The sequence below is a fragment of the Procambarus clarkii genome, chromosome 49 (genome assembly GCF_040958095.1).
Source record: "Procambarus clarkii isolate CNS0578487 chromosome 49, FALCON_Pclarkii_2.0, whole genome shotgun sequence".
Taxonomy (NCBI): domain Eukaryota; kingdom Metazoa; phylum Arthropoda; class Malacostraca; order Decapoda; family Cambaridae; genus Procambarus; species Procambarus clarkii.
In genome coordinates this window covers 19,665,830-19,681,148 of record NC_091198.1, presented here as the reverse complement: position 1 = coordinate 19,681,148, position 15,319 = coordinate 19,665,830, and the positions used below count along the sequence as shown (strand labels likewise).

General features: G+C 36.9%; 1 protein-coding gene across 2 annotated transcripts in view; it reads left to right on the top strand.

The window, feature by feature from the left end:
* The window catches only part of LOC123763177 (guanine nucleotide exchange factor for Rab-3A), a 100,535-nt gene extending 86,837 nt beyond the window's left edge, over positions 1–13,698 (top strand). The window contains exons 4-9 of one of the 2 annotated variants that reach the window (XM_045750182.2): positions 104–261; positions 671–885; positions 4,342–4,362; positions 5,463–5,562; positions 7,353–7,419; positions 10,553–13,698. In XM_045750182.2, the coding sequence (XP_045606138.2) occupies positions 104–261; positions 671–885; positions 4,342–4,362; positions 5,463–5,562; positions 7,353–7,419; positions 10,553–10,620 (629 nt within the window). In that variant the 3' untranslated portion in view covers positions 10,621–13,698. The remainder of the gene's footprint in view (positions 1–103; positions 262–670; positions 886–4,341; positions 4,363–5,462; positions 5,563–7,352; positions 7,420–10,552) is intronic. The other variant, XM_045750183.2, reaches the window with a different exon arrangement.
* The last annotated feature ends 1,621 nt before the right edge of the window (positions 13,699–15,319 follow it).

Sequence of the window (15,319 nt, the reverse complement as noted above, 5' to 3'; positions counted from 1 at the left end):
TTTCATATTTTCAAAGATATCTATACCTTTGGATGTTAAACAACTAGAAAGTTCATAACGTAAAAAACTAAGGCATTAGTTACTAAATTGAAAACCTTTCCAGGCAAAAAAATATTCCAACGGGGTCATCGGAAATCGCCTTCAGACTTCGATCTCAAGTATGGACGAGATACCACTCCCCCAAGTTCTCCACTCAAGGAAAGCAGAATAAATGATGCAGCAGCTCTCTCTCAATTTCCACTGGACCCAGAGTGTTGGGAGGTAAACATTTCATTCACCTGGGCACTTGGAGACTTGAACCGGCAACTCCATGAGCGCCAGGCACTATCAACTGGGCTATGAGTAGTCTTATTTCCACAGTAGTGTTGTTGTCAATTTATATGATGTGGTGTGGATCACTAATTCCTCTGAGCTTCAGCAATAGTCAGGGAAAGTCGAAAATTCCAGCTGGGCAGCAATTACTGTAGTTGCTTCTGGAATATTTCCTTATCGAGACTACTCAAAGCCAAGTCAATAGAGCTTCTGCCTCGTGCTCATAGGGTCGGTGGTTATGCTTATGTCAAAGATATGTATGGTATATGTTTGTCTACTTGGCCAGTATTGAAATACATTCAGTGCATTTTAATATTGAAATAATGAATAAAATTAAATGAATGTAAATTTCCTCTAGGTGGATCCAGTTGTACATAAAGAATTTATAGCATGGAAACAGAATCCAACTTTAGATCGCTCGGATCCATTCATGCAGCGGATATATGAAGAAGATATAGACCTGTGTCTAGCATTCCCTAACTCGACACTGGCACATCGTGTTCAGAGAGCCATTGAAGATAACGCTGTGTTTATTGAAGAAGTTAATCCAAGACAAAAAAGTAGTTGTCCTAGGTAAGTTCCTAGTTTGTACGAGTATTGTATGATATTTGATGTTTAATGTTTATTTTATTATTGTAAATGAAGCAGGAGTTATCATTAATATTAATGTAGGATGGGAGCTACATGCTATGTGTGATTTCTTCTTATCACTTTGATGGAATACAATAAATTATTGACCAAACCACATATTAGAAAGTGAAGGGATGGTGACGTTTTGGTCCATCCTGGACCGTTCTCAAGTCAATTGTGAGAATGGTCCAGGACGGACCGAAACGTCGTCGTCCCTTCACTTTCTGGTGTATGGTTTGGTCAACACATTTCAGCCACGTTTATAGTGACTCCTTGTCTGCATACAATAAATTGTTTATAATTGCTTTAAAATATTTGGTAAAATTGATTAACATAACACAATACAGTTTGCGTAAATTTCTTAATCGTCTGCAAAGTCTGAATAAGAATAGTTATATATACGTATACAGTTTTAGGCGGGGAAGACACTTTATTTGCATCATCTTAAATAACATGTGCAGTGTTGTACAATACACATGCTGAAAAGAAGCAATATTTTCTGAAAATCTGGTTATTGCAAGACATTTGGGTTGGGAACATTATGACCCAGGTTGTCGAAGGCACAGCAAGCATACATGTGGTGGTAAATTGAAATGGCTCATGTTGTCTCCCTGGCTACGCTGTATACCAAGACCATTTCAAAGGACACATACCGTGCATACACTGTATTAGTAGTAGGCATCCTGCAGTCTCTGGAGACTATGGAGTTGTGCTCTGGTTGTTGAGGCTGAAGTGTCCCCTCTAGGGCGCAAAGCCTGGGTAGGTAATATGGAGGAACTGTTACCCATACAGCAGGTTTTCCCCTCTCCTTGATGTTGAAATTTTCCAATGGAAAGGCAAACACCAATATGCTTGATTCTGAGTAAACCATAAGGCTAGTGTTTGGGGAGCAACAGAGGACTCGGCCCCTGAAAGAAGCATTTAAATACTCATTATATTATATTTACATTCCCATTTTGCTGTTAACCCCCCCCCCAAAAAAAAAAAAAAAAAATCTAGATTTTTGTTTGTATTTTACACATAAAATGCACTAAAAAGTAAATATTTTAATTTGCAATAATGTACAATTGCTTGAAAATGCTTACAGCTTGTGCAATTCATTATGTATTAAAAAATATACATTTAATGCAGGCGATGAGTCACAATAACATGACTAAAGTATATTGACCAGACCACACACTAGAAGGTGAAGGGATGGCGACGTTTCGGTCCGTCTTGGACCATTCTCAAGTCGATTGTGATGAGGAAGATTAACCACTTACGGGTTATTCATGCCAGGCAAAAAAGCCACCCACCCACTTTTTGGGTGGCTTAATCTTCATCAATCAATCTTCCTCATCACAATCGACTTGAGAATGGTCCAGGATGGACCGAAACGTCGTCGTCCCTTCACCTTCTAGTGTGTGGTCTGGTCAACATACATTTCATAACAAATATGGTAAAAACATTGATTGTTCTTAATAAAAATGCACCAACAAATATGAAAACTAGATTAGAGTAAGGAAGCGACATCTAATAAGGCACTTGCAAAATGTTAATGATGCTGCTGAACATTAACACTAGAACACAGTTGAAGTGTTTGACTAAGGTTATACAAGTGGCTGCCCACTAGCAACCAAAAGTGTTCCAGATTGAATAGCGCATCTAATATCATCAATAGTGCATCTAATGTCAAGCTCATCCTGGGGAGTAGAAGAATGCCTGAAAATCTCTCCAGGTATGCCTATGGTGTCTCCAGGTAATAAGTGAACAGAATGACTTGTCAGTAACAAGTGTATTTGAAAACTTTATATATATATAAAGTAATATGTAGGTGCATTATATAAAGGTTGTTTGGGATGGTCTGGAAATGTTGATGATTAAGAGGTTGGAAAATAAGACTAAAAACATTGTAAGAGGATAGAGGTGGATTACTAAAGATACAGTAATAGTTATTGATATGATAGGAGCTAGATATGTATGTACAGTTTTTACTACAATACTGTATATTATATTAAAAAAGTGGACAGGTCAGGTCTTTCGTAACGAATTTACTTAGTAAGTGAAGTTAATGATTAGTTCATTCATTGAGCTTGAGTCATTCCGTCATTATGAACATGACCTGAGCATGCATGCATTGATTTTGAATTGTTATACTCAAATGTCTATTTCAAAGTGAGACATGTTGTGTTGTCCTTGTTGTGTGTTTAGCTGTCTGTAAGGTCGTGTATGTGTTTCTGTAAATGCATAGACTCCTGTGCAGCATCTTTGGCAGAGATAATACTTTGAGAAGCTGTGATAACTGTGTTTGTTGAGAGATTTTTAGTCCCTCCCCCTGGGGCTTGTCCTGGTAATAATTAAACATTTTAATGGCAACTTCTGAATTAGTATACAACAGTACTAAATGAACAATAAGTACTTCAGTCCAACTATTTACAATGTGTTGCATATATGACTTGATGTCATAATGTGCTGTATTCAGCTAGGATCTTGAAGCTTCCTTGCTTGCCATACTAATATGAGTATGTGTAGGGTTGTCATGTGAATATTCAGAGTTGACGTGTCATTTTTGTTTGATAACTTTATAAAGAATCTGTCCAGCATTATTCCTATAATTTTTTTCTGTATTTATTTATGGAGTTGGTGTCCCTGCTTTAATTCCCCTCCCCCCCTTCCCTCTCTTACTATGCATAGCAAGTAAGATTAATATAACAATAAGTTTTGTTGGGTATCATCCTAGCAAAGGGGTTATTATTATTATTATGTTAAACATTTAAATTACTCTGAATTGCCAGTAGGGAATCTAGTATTTAAAGTTCGGAAAATGTGTGTAGCGTTTAGGAGGAGTGTTTAGATACACCAGCAGATATATATTTCATGGTTGGGACTTGGCAACTTCTTGAGGTAACAGGGCTTTTAGAAAGATTAATGGATGGATTTATGATAGTAAAACAATTGGTCAATGATGATGAAAGATCTGCTGTGGGAGAAGTGGTGTACCCATGCTCCAAGTTGTCTTCTCTGTAGCAGCAATCTCACTCCAGCATCATGTGTGTATCTTCACATTTTGCATTATCTGTTCAGTATACAGTATACTGTTTTCTCCTTTTCTGTTAACATTTCTTCATACTTTTAAATCAATAATGTTGAAATGTTTTGATCAATATTGGTTCAGATGTAGCATATTCAGTATTAGGCCAGTCAGCAAGTATGGAAGTAATAGGGCATCAATCTTGTGTGAACTTTTAAATAAAGCAGCTTTACTGCGTGATCTCATCTATGTAAAATAAAAACCAAGTAATTGTTATGAAGCCTTGTTATGCAGAAGTAGTTTGTGTGTGTGCGTGTGTGTGTGTGTGTATTTTTTATATAATTAACTGGCACAATGCTTATTGAGATCCTGTGTATGATCTTTTTCAGAGTTGACCCCGATGAAACCAGGTTGCTATAAGTTTCATCTTGTTGTTTAGCTTGTTAACTGGCCATGCATTGTCCTGCCCCTCCTGTCCCTCCTGCCCTGAATGTTGTATGATCCCTGGATTGCTCTTAATGACATGACAGTCCTTTTATCCCGCAGTTGTGAAGACGTAGCATTTTTACTCTTATGACCCCAGATGATTAAAATGTGTTTGGTTTATTTTTGTAACTTCTGTATTGTTGTATTGTTTTTTTCATTGAATGGTTTTAATTCATACCTATTTTTCAATTTGATATGCATTGTACTGCCCTTGATCCAGAATTTCATTAAAGAATGTAATTTAAGAGCTGATAGACCCCTTAATGCATGAAGTGTGCATTTGCAAGAAAGTCCATTTGATCCCTTTAATAAATCCTTGCATATTGATTAAAAGTAGCAGATATACTTGCCTGTGAATGAACTACAGTACTATGCTCATTTAGGTCTCTAGCTTGGTACTGTTGAGTCAAATGTTTACTGTATTTATTATAATTAAAGTTGCCACAATTAGTGTGGATTTTATTATAAATGGCTAATTATGCAATTGACCTCAAAATCTTCAGTATTTGAACAGATATTGTAGATATTGCAATTATGAGCAATACTTGAAGGGCACATTTGGAATTGTATGATAAACTAAATATTTTATTATCTGAGCTGGTGTTACATTTCATTACTTCAGAATTGTGTGGCAGGCAGCGGGAATCTAAACATTTAACTAACATAATGTAAAAACCTGTGCAGTGATGGTGCTTGCTATAAATCTGAGAACTAACATTGTTGACTACCACCTCGTGTCATGCTGGTTTGTACCTGTGTAGCCAGACAGGGTTGGCTGGAGTGGTCTTACTTGCTACAGTACTCCCGCAACTGGTCACTCTTGTCCTCTCTCTCTTGCCTCTTAACTAAGCTTATGTCCTCTTGCCTAAGACTTGCCACACACACAGTTCAGACTAGGGATACGGCTTGTTCGTTAAGATTTAATAGTTGCCCTACAAGCATTAATTTGGTGTATTTATAATTAGATTACTGTCAATACATCTCCTATGTAAATTTATAGTTTATTTTGTTTGCAATCGTACAGGAAGTGTGTGTTGTTAGATGTTCCTCGGTTCTGCAAGTACCGGTTTCGACTTGGGGAATCTGACGATTGGTATTACATTTCACAGCTGGCCAGAAATAGGGTAAGATAAAAAGCTTTTTCTAATAATATGAGCTTAATTGCAGTTTAGAATATTGTACTATATAAATTTTGCCAATTTGCAGACATTTACGGACAGTAATGTACATGAATTGGGTGAATATGATTCAAACAATTTATTTTTCTTACCTATCTCCAATACTGTTCCCACCATGAGTGTACCTTTAAGGCTTGGGTATAAAAGAAAAATGACATTGAGATAACTAGCAAGACACAAAATTTGTCAAGGGAAAGCTTGACAAAAAAAACAGATGGTCTGACATTCAGTGTGTGTGTGTCAGACTGGAGGTCTGGAAGACCTCCTTCCAGACCAAGAAGAAGAGATATGGAAGATATCTAAACTGTTTATAAATTGTAAATACATCAGGTCAGAGAAGATTGTTAGTTCCAGATTTTTTGTTTTTGTTTTTTAAATTGAGAAATTAAATAGGACCCGATGCCTGTATATTCAGAAATTTTAAACAAAAGATGAACAGTTTCTTGAATAATAGGATCTTGTAGTACAGTTGGCTTTATTCTCCACTCATAGTTGGGGATGCTGGGTTCGATTCTTGGCCAGAACACAAATGGTTGGACATGTTTTTTCTTTCACCTAATGTCTGTTTTCACCTAGCAGTAAATAGGGACTTGGGAAGTAGACAATTGTTGTGGGGTTACATCCTTGGGAGGGTCAGTAGTTCTACCTTCTGGGAGTAGTAGTTCAGTACAAGCCTAAAGTATATATACACAGCCTTCCTGTCCCTGACTAAACAAATTATTATTATGTATTATTTGAATTTAGTGATTTATATCTTGAGGTTATCTCGATGATTTCAGGGCTTAGCATCCCCATGGCCCGATCCTCGACCAGTCCTCCTTTTTGTTACAACCCCCCCCCCCCCCCAGGAAGCAGCCCGTAGCAGCTTCCAATTTCTATTTACTGCTAGGTGAACAGGGGCATCAGGGTGAAAGAAACCTGGCCCACTTGTTTCTGCCTCCACCAGGAATCGAACCCGGAACCTCAGGATTACGAATCCCAAGCGCTGTCCACTCAGCTGTCAGGCTCCCAGATTATATGAAATATTATGATCCAGAACTTTAAGTAAATGCATTTTATAGGCGTTTTATAATTCATCTTTTGCAATCGAGTGTTGGATTGTTTTCCTTACAATCTTAGAAGATAAGTTTGACTAAAAAATTTATTGTGACTTGTTGCATATACAGTATGGTAATAACAGTCTTACCTGTATAGTGATTTCTAATATTAGAGAATACATTTAATTTAGAATTGACAATATTTACACATTATTATACAGAAATTAATGTGACAGCATGTATAGAAACAACACTTGGCTTCCTGCGGGTGGCAGCGGCAACATCAGCTTCTAAGGATGACATTGCTAATATGCCAAGCCAACACTGGCAAGGAATTATTTGATTACTATTTTTTTTAACTACTGTACAGTACTGTAATTTTTCCATCTCTTTTAAATGGCTTTTCACCAATTCTAATAGAGAATTTATTTTTTTTCTGAATTTGAGGAAAGATGTTTACAAAATAGCTGGAGCTAATTGGTTAAAGTAGCCGTGACCTGATCTCTTTGTCCTATGTATCTTTAAGGCTATTCAACACTAATTACAGTATTGAGAGTTATACAAGCTTCCTTATATTCAACTTGAGCTGCATCTTGTAGCCCATTTTGTGTGAATTATGCTGGTGCTCTCTCCAATTATTTTCAAATAGACTGACATGTTACTGTATAATATACTGTATGCGAATAATTTTCTTTGCAGATTATTGCCATCTGTGACTTTCTCAACTATTTAAGATACATTAAACTTGGTCTAGTCAAGAGCTCAAGTAAGTATGAGAGCATTTTCTTGTAAAATTGCTCATCATTTTTGGTAAAGTTCCTTATTATTTATTATAAACATCTTTATTGACAAAATTTAATTACAATTTTGCCTAATCTTTAGGCAAATCCTAATCTTAGGCAAAATTTTGCCAATTCTGCCTAATCATAACCTGTCAATTAGGTCTTATTAGAGTGAGGATAATGCTGGTATTCACTGTCACACAGGACAGAGGGTCATACACAAGACAATAGGTCTGAACTGTAGGCTGAAGCACATATATATCATGGTTACAATCAATGTTTTAATGTACAAATATGTAAATACAACTTTCTGTTGTGCGCTGTCACACAAGGGTCAAGGATGGGTTCGTATGAGATACAGCTTAACCTTGATTCTATGGCTGCCACCACCATATGGCAGCACTCAAGAAAATGTCAGATCCCCAGCCTAAGACTAATTGCATTTCTTATGACTCTTCCCCATGGTAGTTTAGGCAAGTCTCAGTTAGGATTGAAAAAACTCATTCTAGATACTTACCTTGGTTTCATTTATAATGAGTACATGTTATATACTTGCTAGGGCAGCAGGATGTATTTGAGTGTTGGTAAGTCTTGTGCATTTCATGAACTCGTTTCCATTTCTGTCCCAATTTAGTTTGCATTTTGGGGATTCTGTTCCTTCTCTTTCTCAGGTTTCCTTTATACTACATATATGATTTGCAGGAGATTGGTCCCAGGTTTAGGTATTTGTGCTAGGCACTGTTTAAGGACACTTGGCTCTGTGTAGAAAAAAACATTTGTTTATCACCTTAGGTCTTGCAAGCTTTGGCCGAGTTGTATGTAAACAGTATATCATAAAAAATCCCAGTTATTATAAATTGTTCTAGAACCCCAATCAAACTTTTATGTACTGTTCAGTATAGTGCAATTTTGTTTATCTGTATCAGTGCATGCTGGAGGATGTTAACTTAAACAATAAAATGAATTAACACTTTGTTAGAAATAAAAAAATTCATTAGGATATTTTAATATTCAGCATAAAACTACATGTAATGTATTTTATTGGAAATAATGTACTTTACAAAGAAATATGAATAAATATGCATAAAACATATATATTTCTTGGAGGATGGCCCCCTACAGTAGCTCACCAAGTCTGTTGAATTTTAAAATCCAGCTAGATCAATCAGGACAAATGGGGTGACCTTTTGACAAGCCACCAGCTTCCTGTCTTCATCAAGGCCACTAGAATGTTAGTGACCCTCTGGTAAATTCAGGTAAATACATAGGGTAACTAAGCCACATAGACCCCCACACACACCAGGCTTCTGGAGACCCATCTGTTGCCTCCTGGAAACCAGTATCAGAATTTGGAGGGGAGAAATGGAATCACACATGATACCTGGTTGATACCTGCTTGATGGGGTTCTGGGAGTTCTTCTACTCCCCAAGCCTGGACCGAGGCCAGGCATGACTTGTGAGAGTTTGATCCACTAGGCTGTTGCTTGCAGCGGCCCGCAGGCCCACATACTCACCACAGCCCGGTTGGTCCGGCACTCCTTGGAGGAAACTATCTAGTTTCCTCTTGAAGATGTCCACTGTTGTCTCGGCAATATTTTTTATGCTCGCTGGGAGGGTGTTGAACAACCGTAGACATCATCCCATCCCAGGGTAAAACCCACCAGAAAGTACAGGTTTAGCAAAACAACCAACCTGAAAAAGTGATCCCCCAGTAAACAAAGTGATTGATCACTGTTGTAGGGAAATCAACCCGATGCTCCTGACCACCTCCAGGTAACCCACGGTGCCAGCCAGTCAGGCCTCTCAAATGTTCGTCTGGTGTGACAGCATCTACACTGCTTCGGTCCCTGCTGGGCCCCCCCTTCAGTTTATTAATTTCAGTTCAGTGCGACTGGCTTTCATTGGAACTTCTATTCTACCAGGGGTCATTGCTTTATTTTATTTTTTCTTCACAACTGTGTTTATGCAACCCCCACATAGCATGTTCCCTAACATCTGATTTGCTCTGGTAATGGCAAGGGTCCCCATACCTTAGGATGTAGATTTCCCTGTATGCCACCAAAGATATTTGCAATGAGAGGGTTGCAAGTTTCCTTCTCAATGTGCGACTCTTTTTGCGTCGCCTCACTTCCAGGCAGTGCATGATATTTATTCTTCCCTCTGAATCCTGTTGATGGAGCCTAGTGTTTTGTTTTAAATACAGTGTTAGTATTTATCCTTTATTTTGTGCTTAATGTAATACTTTATTCTTCATAGTCTCTGCATAGACACATTAAGTGACTGTCCTAACTATTGGCGTGTGTTTGGGCCTTGCACTGGGGTCATATGTGTGTGTGTGTGTGTGTGTTCCTCATATCTGGAAACTTTTACTATCACTCTCATCATGTTTCTGTTTAGGTTTGTCTGTTTTCCAAGTCGTTTCCCTTGCACCCTGACTTGCCTGTGTCAGAGTGCCTTAAGTGCCTGAAAGTGCAGAAAACCTTTTCTAAACCCTAACTTTATTTTGGTCCATTCTTTCTGAATAGGCTTATGCTTTCACATATTATGAATCCCCACCATGTTCGAGGTTTGCCTGGTGATTCTAAACAGCACTTGGCTCATTTTTCTTCATCTCTGGAATGCTTATTTGAATGCCCATCTATCTGGAGTTTTGTGGTTCCTACCTTGTAACTACTACTTTGTACAGAATTTGTTCCAGTTTAGTCAGAATGACGTAGGCTTGAGGCTAACGACCTTGTGTTGGTTTGGGTGCTGTCATCTGGTGGTGGTCAGTGGCACCAACCCACTGGTAAGCTAACAGTTGGGTCAGAGCACTACTTAACAATCCATGTGATGCTAAGGTGGTCCTGGAAAAAACTTTTAAGTGCTTCTGGGAGTACTTTTTGATGGTCATTCCCGTTGAACTTGAGCTTTTCTCCAATACATCCCTAGCACCTATGTGGCCAAATACAAACATTTTGAATAATTCCCTTTTGCACTGTTGCAGGACGTTCTAGACTCTGTAAGGATCATGTACAATGGGACAGTCTGTGAGGTTGCTTTAAATAGTATAAGAGTGTCAGTTGCTCAGAAAGTAACTTTTCATATTACTCAGTCTGATTTTTCTTCTCCCCACAGTTCATGACGTGTACTGGGAGATAGTGAAGCTGCGGCGGCAGATGGCTTTAGCTCGTCTGGGATTTTAAACTATTTTAGTCATTCATTTCCTGAAGTTTTGGTGTAGATCATTAAAAGTGGTAGAGGAGTTTTATTTTATTTTCAGTGGATTTTAATCTGACTCTTTAATGTGTCTTAAATCAACATGCTGTAGTATTTATGTACAAGTAATTAGCAATGTAGTGTGCACTCCTCTTGACGTTAAGAAATTTGTGATTGTCTATACTGACATGACAGGAAAATTCCTGATGAAATAATAAAGTTGGATGAAATAAGTATGTGGGGGATTTCAGAGATACATAAGGATCTATGTCATCATTCTTAATACTGTGTTTGCCTGTCATTTGGAATACAGTGCTTTATTTTTATATAAATGAATCTTGAATTATCAATGTGTTTTATATAAGCACAACACAGTGCAGTGCATAATTACATTTGTGTGTATGCTGCATTTGTTTAGAATGCACATTCTGTACTTCACTCAGTCCAGAGTAGAGACTTTGTACCGTACATGAATTTAAAATTTTTTGCTTTATCTGAGAGAAGTGTAGGTGGCTGGCATTTTGGTGTTTGTACTGGCGATACAACCATGTCGTGCATTATCCAGTCTGCGATGTCAGACAGCTATACAAATAATAGCTACCATTTGTCAGCAATTAGGAAGGGATTAACTTAATCCACTGTTTCCATCATAATAAAGAAACAAAATTCACTCATGGGAACAAGTACAGGGCAGAGTTATTAATGATAGGGATTTTCTATTGTTACTTTTGAATATAGGGCATGTTTAACTTAAGGCTTTTATCTGAGGAAGAAAGAGGAGTGTGTTTAACTGTACAGACAAGTGCTGTTTTAGCCTTGTATTATCTTTGAGATATAAGTCCTGTGATAATCTACGCTCCTTGTGCAACAAAGGTTATAAGTAGGTCTCCTCAGTTGTTACAGTGTTTATCTATGCTATTCTGACAAGTGATTATTTAATGTTGAATAATTTTGTTCATGCAATATCAAAAATATTTCATAATACAGGTCAGCAACATAATGGATAGTGTGTGGCTTCAATTGTAAAGCATAGAGTAATAGAATGATATATATATACAGTATATTTATTCACAATACTAGTACTGTAAATCCTTTTAACTTTGTTTAATGTTTGGTTTAGTGTTAGAAGATTGGATTATGTCTGTGTGTAAATTCTAAATGGACGATAATTAGTTACCAGTGAACAAGTGTTAAATGTTCATAGATGATATTCAGTCTCTTCAGATCTGATACTTTGTAAATATATATACATATGTACAATATATATAAATCTGTATTTTACAAAAGATTATAAAACCATTTATTAATCATTATTGTTAGTTATTTTTTTTTTGTTTGTTAAGGTATTTTATATTACTACTACAAGGAAGTGACAAGCATTTTGTGTTTGTAATAATTGATGGTCGAGAGACATGGTGGTCACAACGTTCGGTAAGTAACGTGAAGATTTAACTCAAGTTATAACAACAAAATACTCAGGATGACTGAGTATTAATCTCAGTTAAAACAAAAATTAATGTTTTGAAAGTGTTGGTTTAATGACAAATTTTGTATCAAATGCTCATTATAATGAATGCAAATTATTTGAGTAGTTCCAAGGGTGTAAATGTACATTAGAAATGTATGATTTTTTTTTAAGGTATTAGTCAGAAATTACAAGAGCGTAAATTACATCAAGTTTTGGATGTAATTCAAACAATTATTTCTGTCCTAATCTGATGATCTCTCATGCTGGTGAAGGGCGTATCCTGAAAAGGTGACAATATATATATATGTATGTTACATTTTCTTGTTATGGAAGTCATAGATTTGTTTAATTAGACTGAGGAAGGCATATCCAGGTACAATTTGTCTTTCGTTAAATTTTGCAGTTAATGTTTCAAGTTTGTGGTCCCAGCATGGATCTCCTGTAAATATATTTTGTGTGTGTGAAGATTGTTCTACAAAGGATATAATTTCTTATTTTCATATGTAAAATTTGTGGATTAATCCTTAAAGAGCGGCTATCAAAAGGGCCACTCAGCCTTTGTGCAAAAACAAAAACAAAACAAAAAAAAATTTGAATGATATATTTTCATGCACAAAGTAAGAAAAGGGCAAAAATTAAATAAGTGCTTCTTTTCTGGTTCTGGGAGTTGTACATTAGCCGGGTGGAGGGGGTCAATGAGTGCATGAGCACAAGAAATGTGTAGTTTGACAAGTCGTGGCGTAAGGGCGAGAGTGCTCGCCCAACTATCAAGTTGGATGGTTTTTATATTCATGGCTTTACTTATTAGTTTGTATTATATTCTGTTGTAATAATTAACCAGAGTACAGTACAATGATTTATATATATATATAAATATATATGCTTGCAATGCAATATGTACATCTATATAACATGTAAACTTGTCCCTGGTACTGCACAACGGAAGTGTCTTGCAACCTGCTTCACTGTTATTCTGTTTTGGAGCATCATCCCAAAATTTTGAAATTTGGAGGGAAGACCAAATTGTCATTTGACAATAATCCATGTAGGTGTATTCTATCCATATTAATAATATGGGTATAAAATCGAATAGTAATTCTAAAAATTAAATTCAAACTGTTAGCCTGGGGACCAACGTATAATGATAACTGCACTTTAAAGGTTAAGCACAAAAGGCTGAAAATTTGTATAACAAACAATTTATTAGAAATTTTTAACTGTTCAGTTTCATATACATCTCATCAGTTTTTTTTTTCATACTCGATATCAATTTGTATATAATTAGTGGTGCATGTATGAAATATAATCGGTACGATTCCCTTGGATATGATTCAAGTACATTTGCTTCATACGTCAAAGCAACGCCTGAATGTGTTATTTGGTGCATAGGTTAAGATACTGGTGTAAAGTGAGACCTTCAAATACTGTGATTAATCTTAGAAAATAAATCCATACCCCTATGCATACACAATGCTTTGTTGATTTAAATGTTTCTACATCCAGGGAAATTCTAGGGTAGATCTTCAATTATCAACACATCTGTATATTATCACTTATAATGTATCAAAAATCTTGAAATAAAAAATCTGTATTTTTATATGGAAGTTATAATTGTGCCATGATTTGTCTACTGTATATGAATGCTAATTGGTATAATATACACATTCACAGGTATGTGCATGTGTGTACATATGAATTCATATTTGTACATACTGCATTATCAGTCTCATTTGTTCAAATAGGAATGGTTATTATCTTGTATGCACACGTAAGATCTTCATTCTCTTGTGTGCACACACGAATGTTCATTCTATTGTATGCATGCTCGTTCTCTCGGACGCAGAGAAAAATGTTAATTGTCCCACATGAACATTGTGACAAGCCCTCCTAGCATTTTTGGCAGATCTTGTGACTACAAATACTGAAGTTGTTTATTTAATGGAACATAGTTTTACTCATTGTTATTTGGAGAGCTGAAATGGGAAGATTCAGTAAACTTGAAGTATTTTGGTTTCTTGTACATAGATTTGTTACTTTTGATTATTCCATACTTCTGAAGTAATAGCTACTTCCCTGCCATCTACCTGCCTGTTAGAAGTGTTCCTGGTTGCACCGATTTTGTTGTGGCCTAAGAATCTCTAGAAGTACCAGTACAGTACGTCAGAGGCTCAGTTGCTCACCATCACTCAACTTGCAAATGGGATCTAGGGACCTCTGGTTTGCTTCCTTGGTGGGACAGAAATGGCTTGGCACGTTTCCTTTCACCTTGCAGTAAATAAGTACCTATTTGTTTGGGAACTCTTGTGGGGTTGCATCCTGGAGAGTCAGTAGTTTGACCTTGGGGAGGACCTCGATACAAGCAAGCCTGAAGTAAGTGTTTGTGTGTATGTGTGTAATTACTCAAGTGTAGTTACAGGATGAGAGCTACACTCGTGATGTCCCGTCTTCCCAGTACACTTTGTCATATAACATTTTGAAACTACTGACAGTTTTGCCTCCACCTTCTCACCACCTTCTCACTTGATTTGTTCCAATTGTCTACCACTCTGCAAAAGATAACTTTCTAATATTTTTTTGGCACCCTTATTCCCTTAGTTTGAATGTGTTTACTATTTGTGCCTGCACAATTGCTCTTGGACCCAACCTTTCTAGCCAATTGGATTGGCATCGATAAAATAATTGAATTGAGTTGTGAGTAGCGATTGTGTGTTGTGGTGCAGGCAGTTGGGGGCTTGGTGGTGATGCAATCTTGCTGGTGTTGCAGGATTAATTCTTCAATTATCTTGGCAGCATTTTACTTCGTTTCCCATCCTGGTTTTATCTTGTTGAATCTTCTCCGGTTTCTTCTGAGTATTCCTTGGCTTCTGTACCTTCTCCTGGTTTGAATTTGCATTTCTATGCTCTCTCTGACATTGGATACTTCTCAAAATGAGGTCAATGATGTCCTGGTGTACCAAGGTGATATTGCTCCAGTGATAGATTTTCTCAGCTTCCATTACCCATCTCTTGGGGCCACTTCAATTCTTCTAGTTTCAATTCCTCCAGGTATCGATAGTTCCAGTAAATGGTCTCCTCATGTCGTTGTTCTGGGGTATTGTTGAGTGTAATTATGTTAGTAATATAGATGATATTGTAGGTTCCTATTTCCAGGATGGGGACTGTAGGGATTGTCATTAGCAAGTGCTGGAAGTTGTACAGCAGTTGTTGCAATGTAAGCT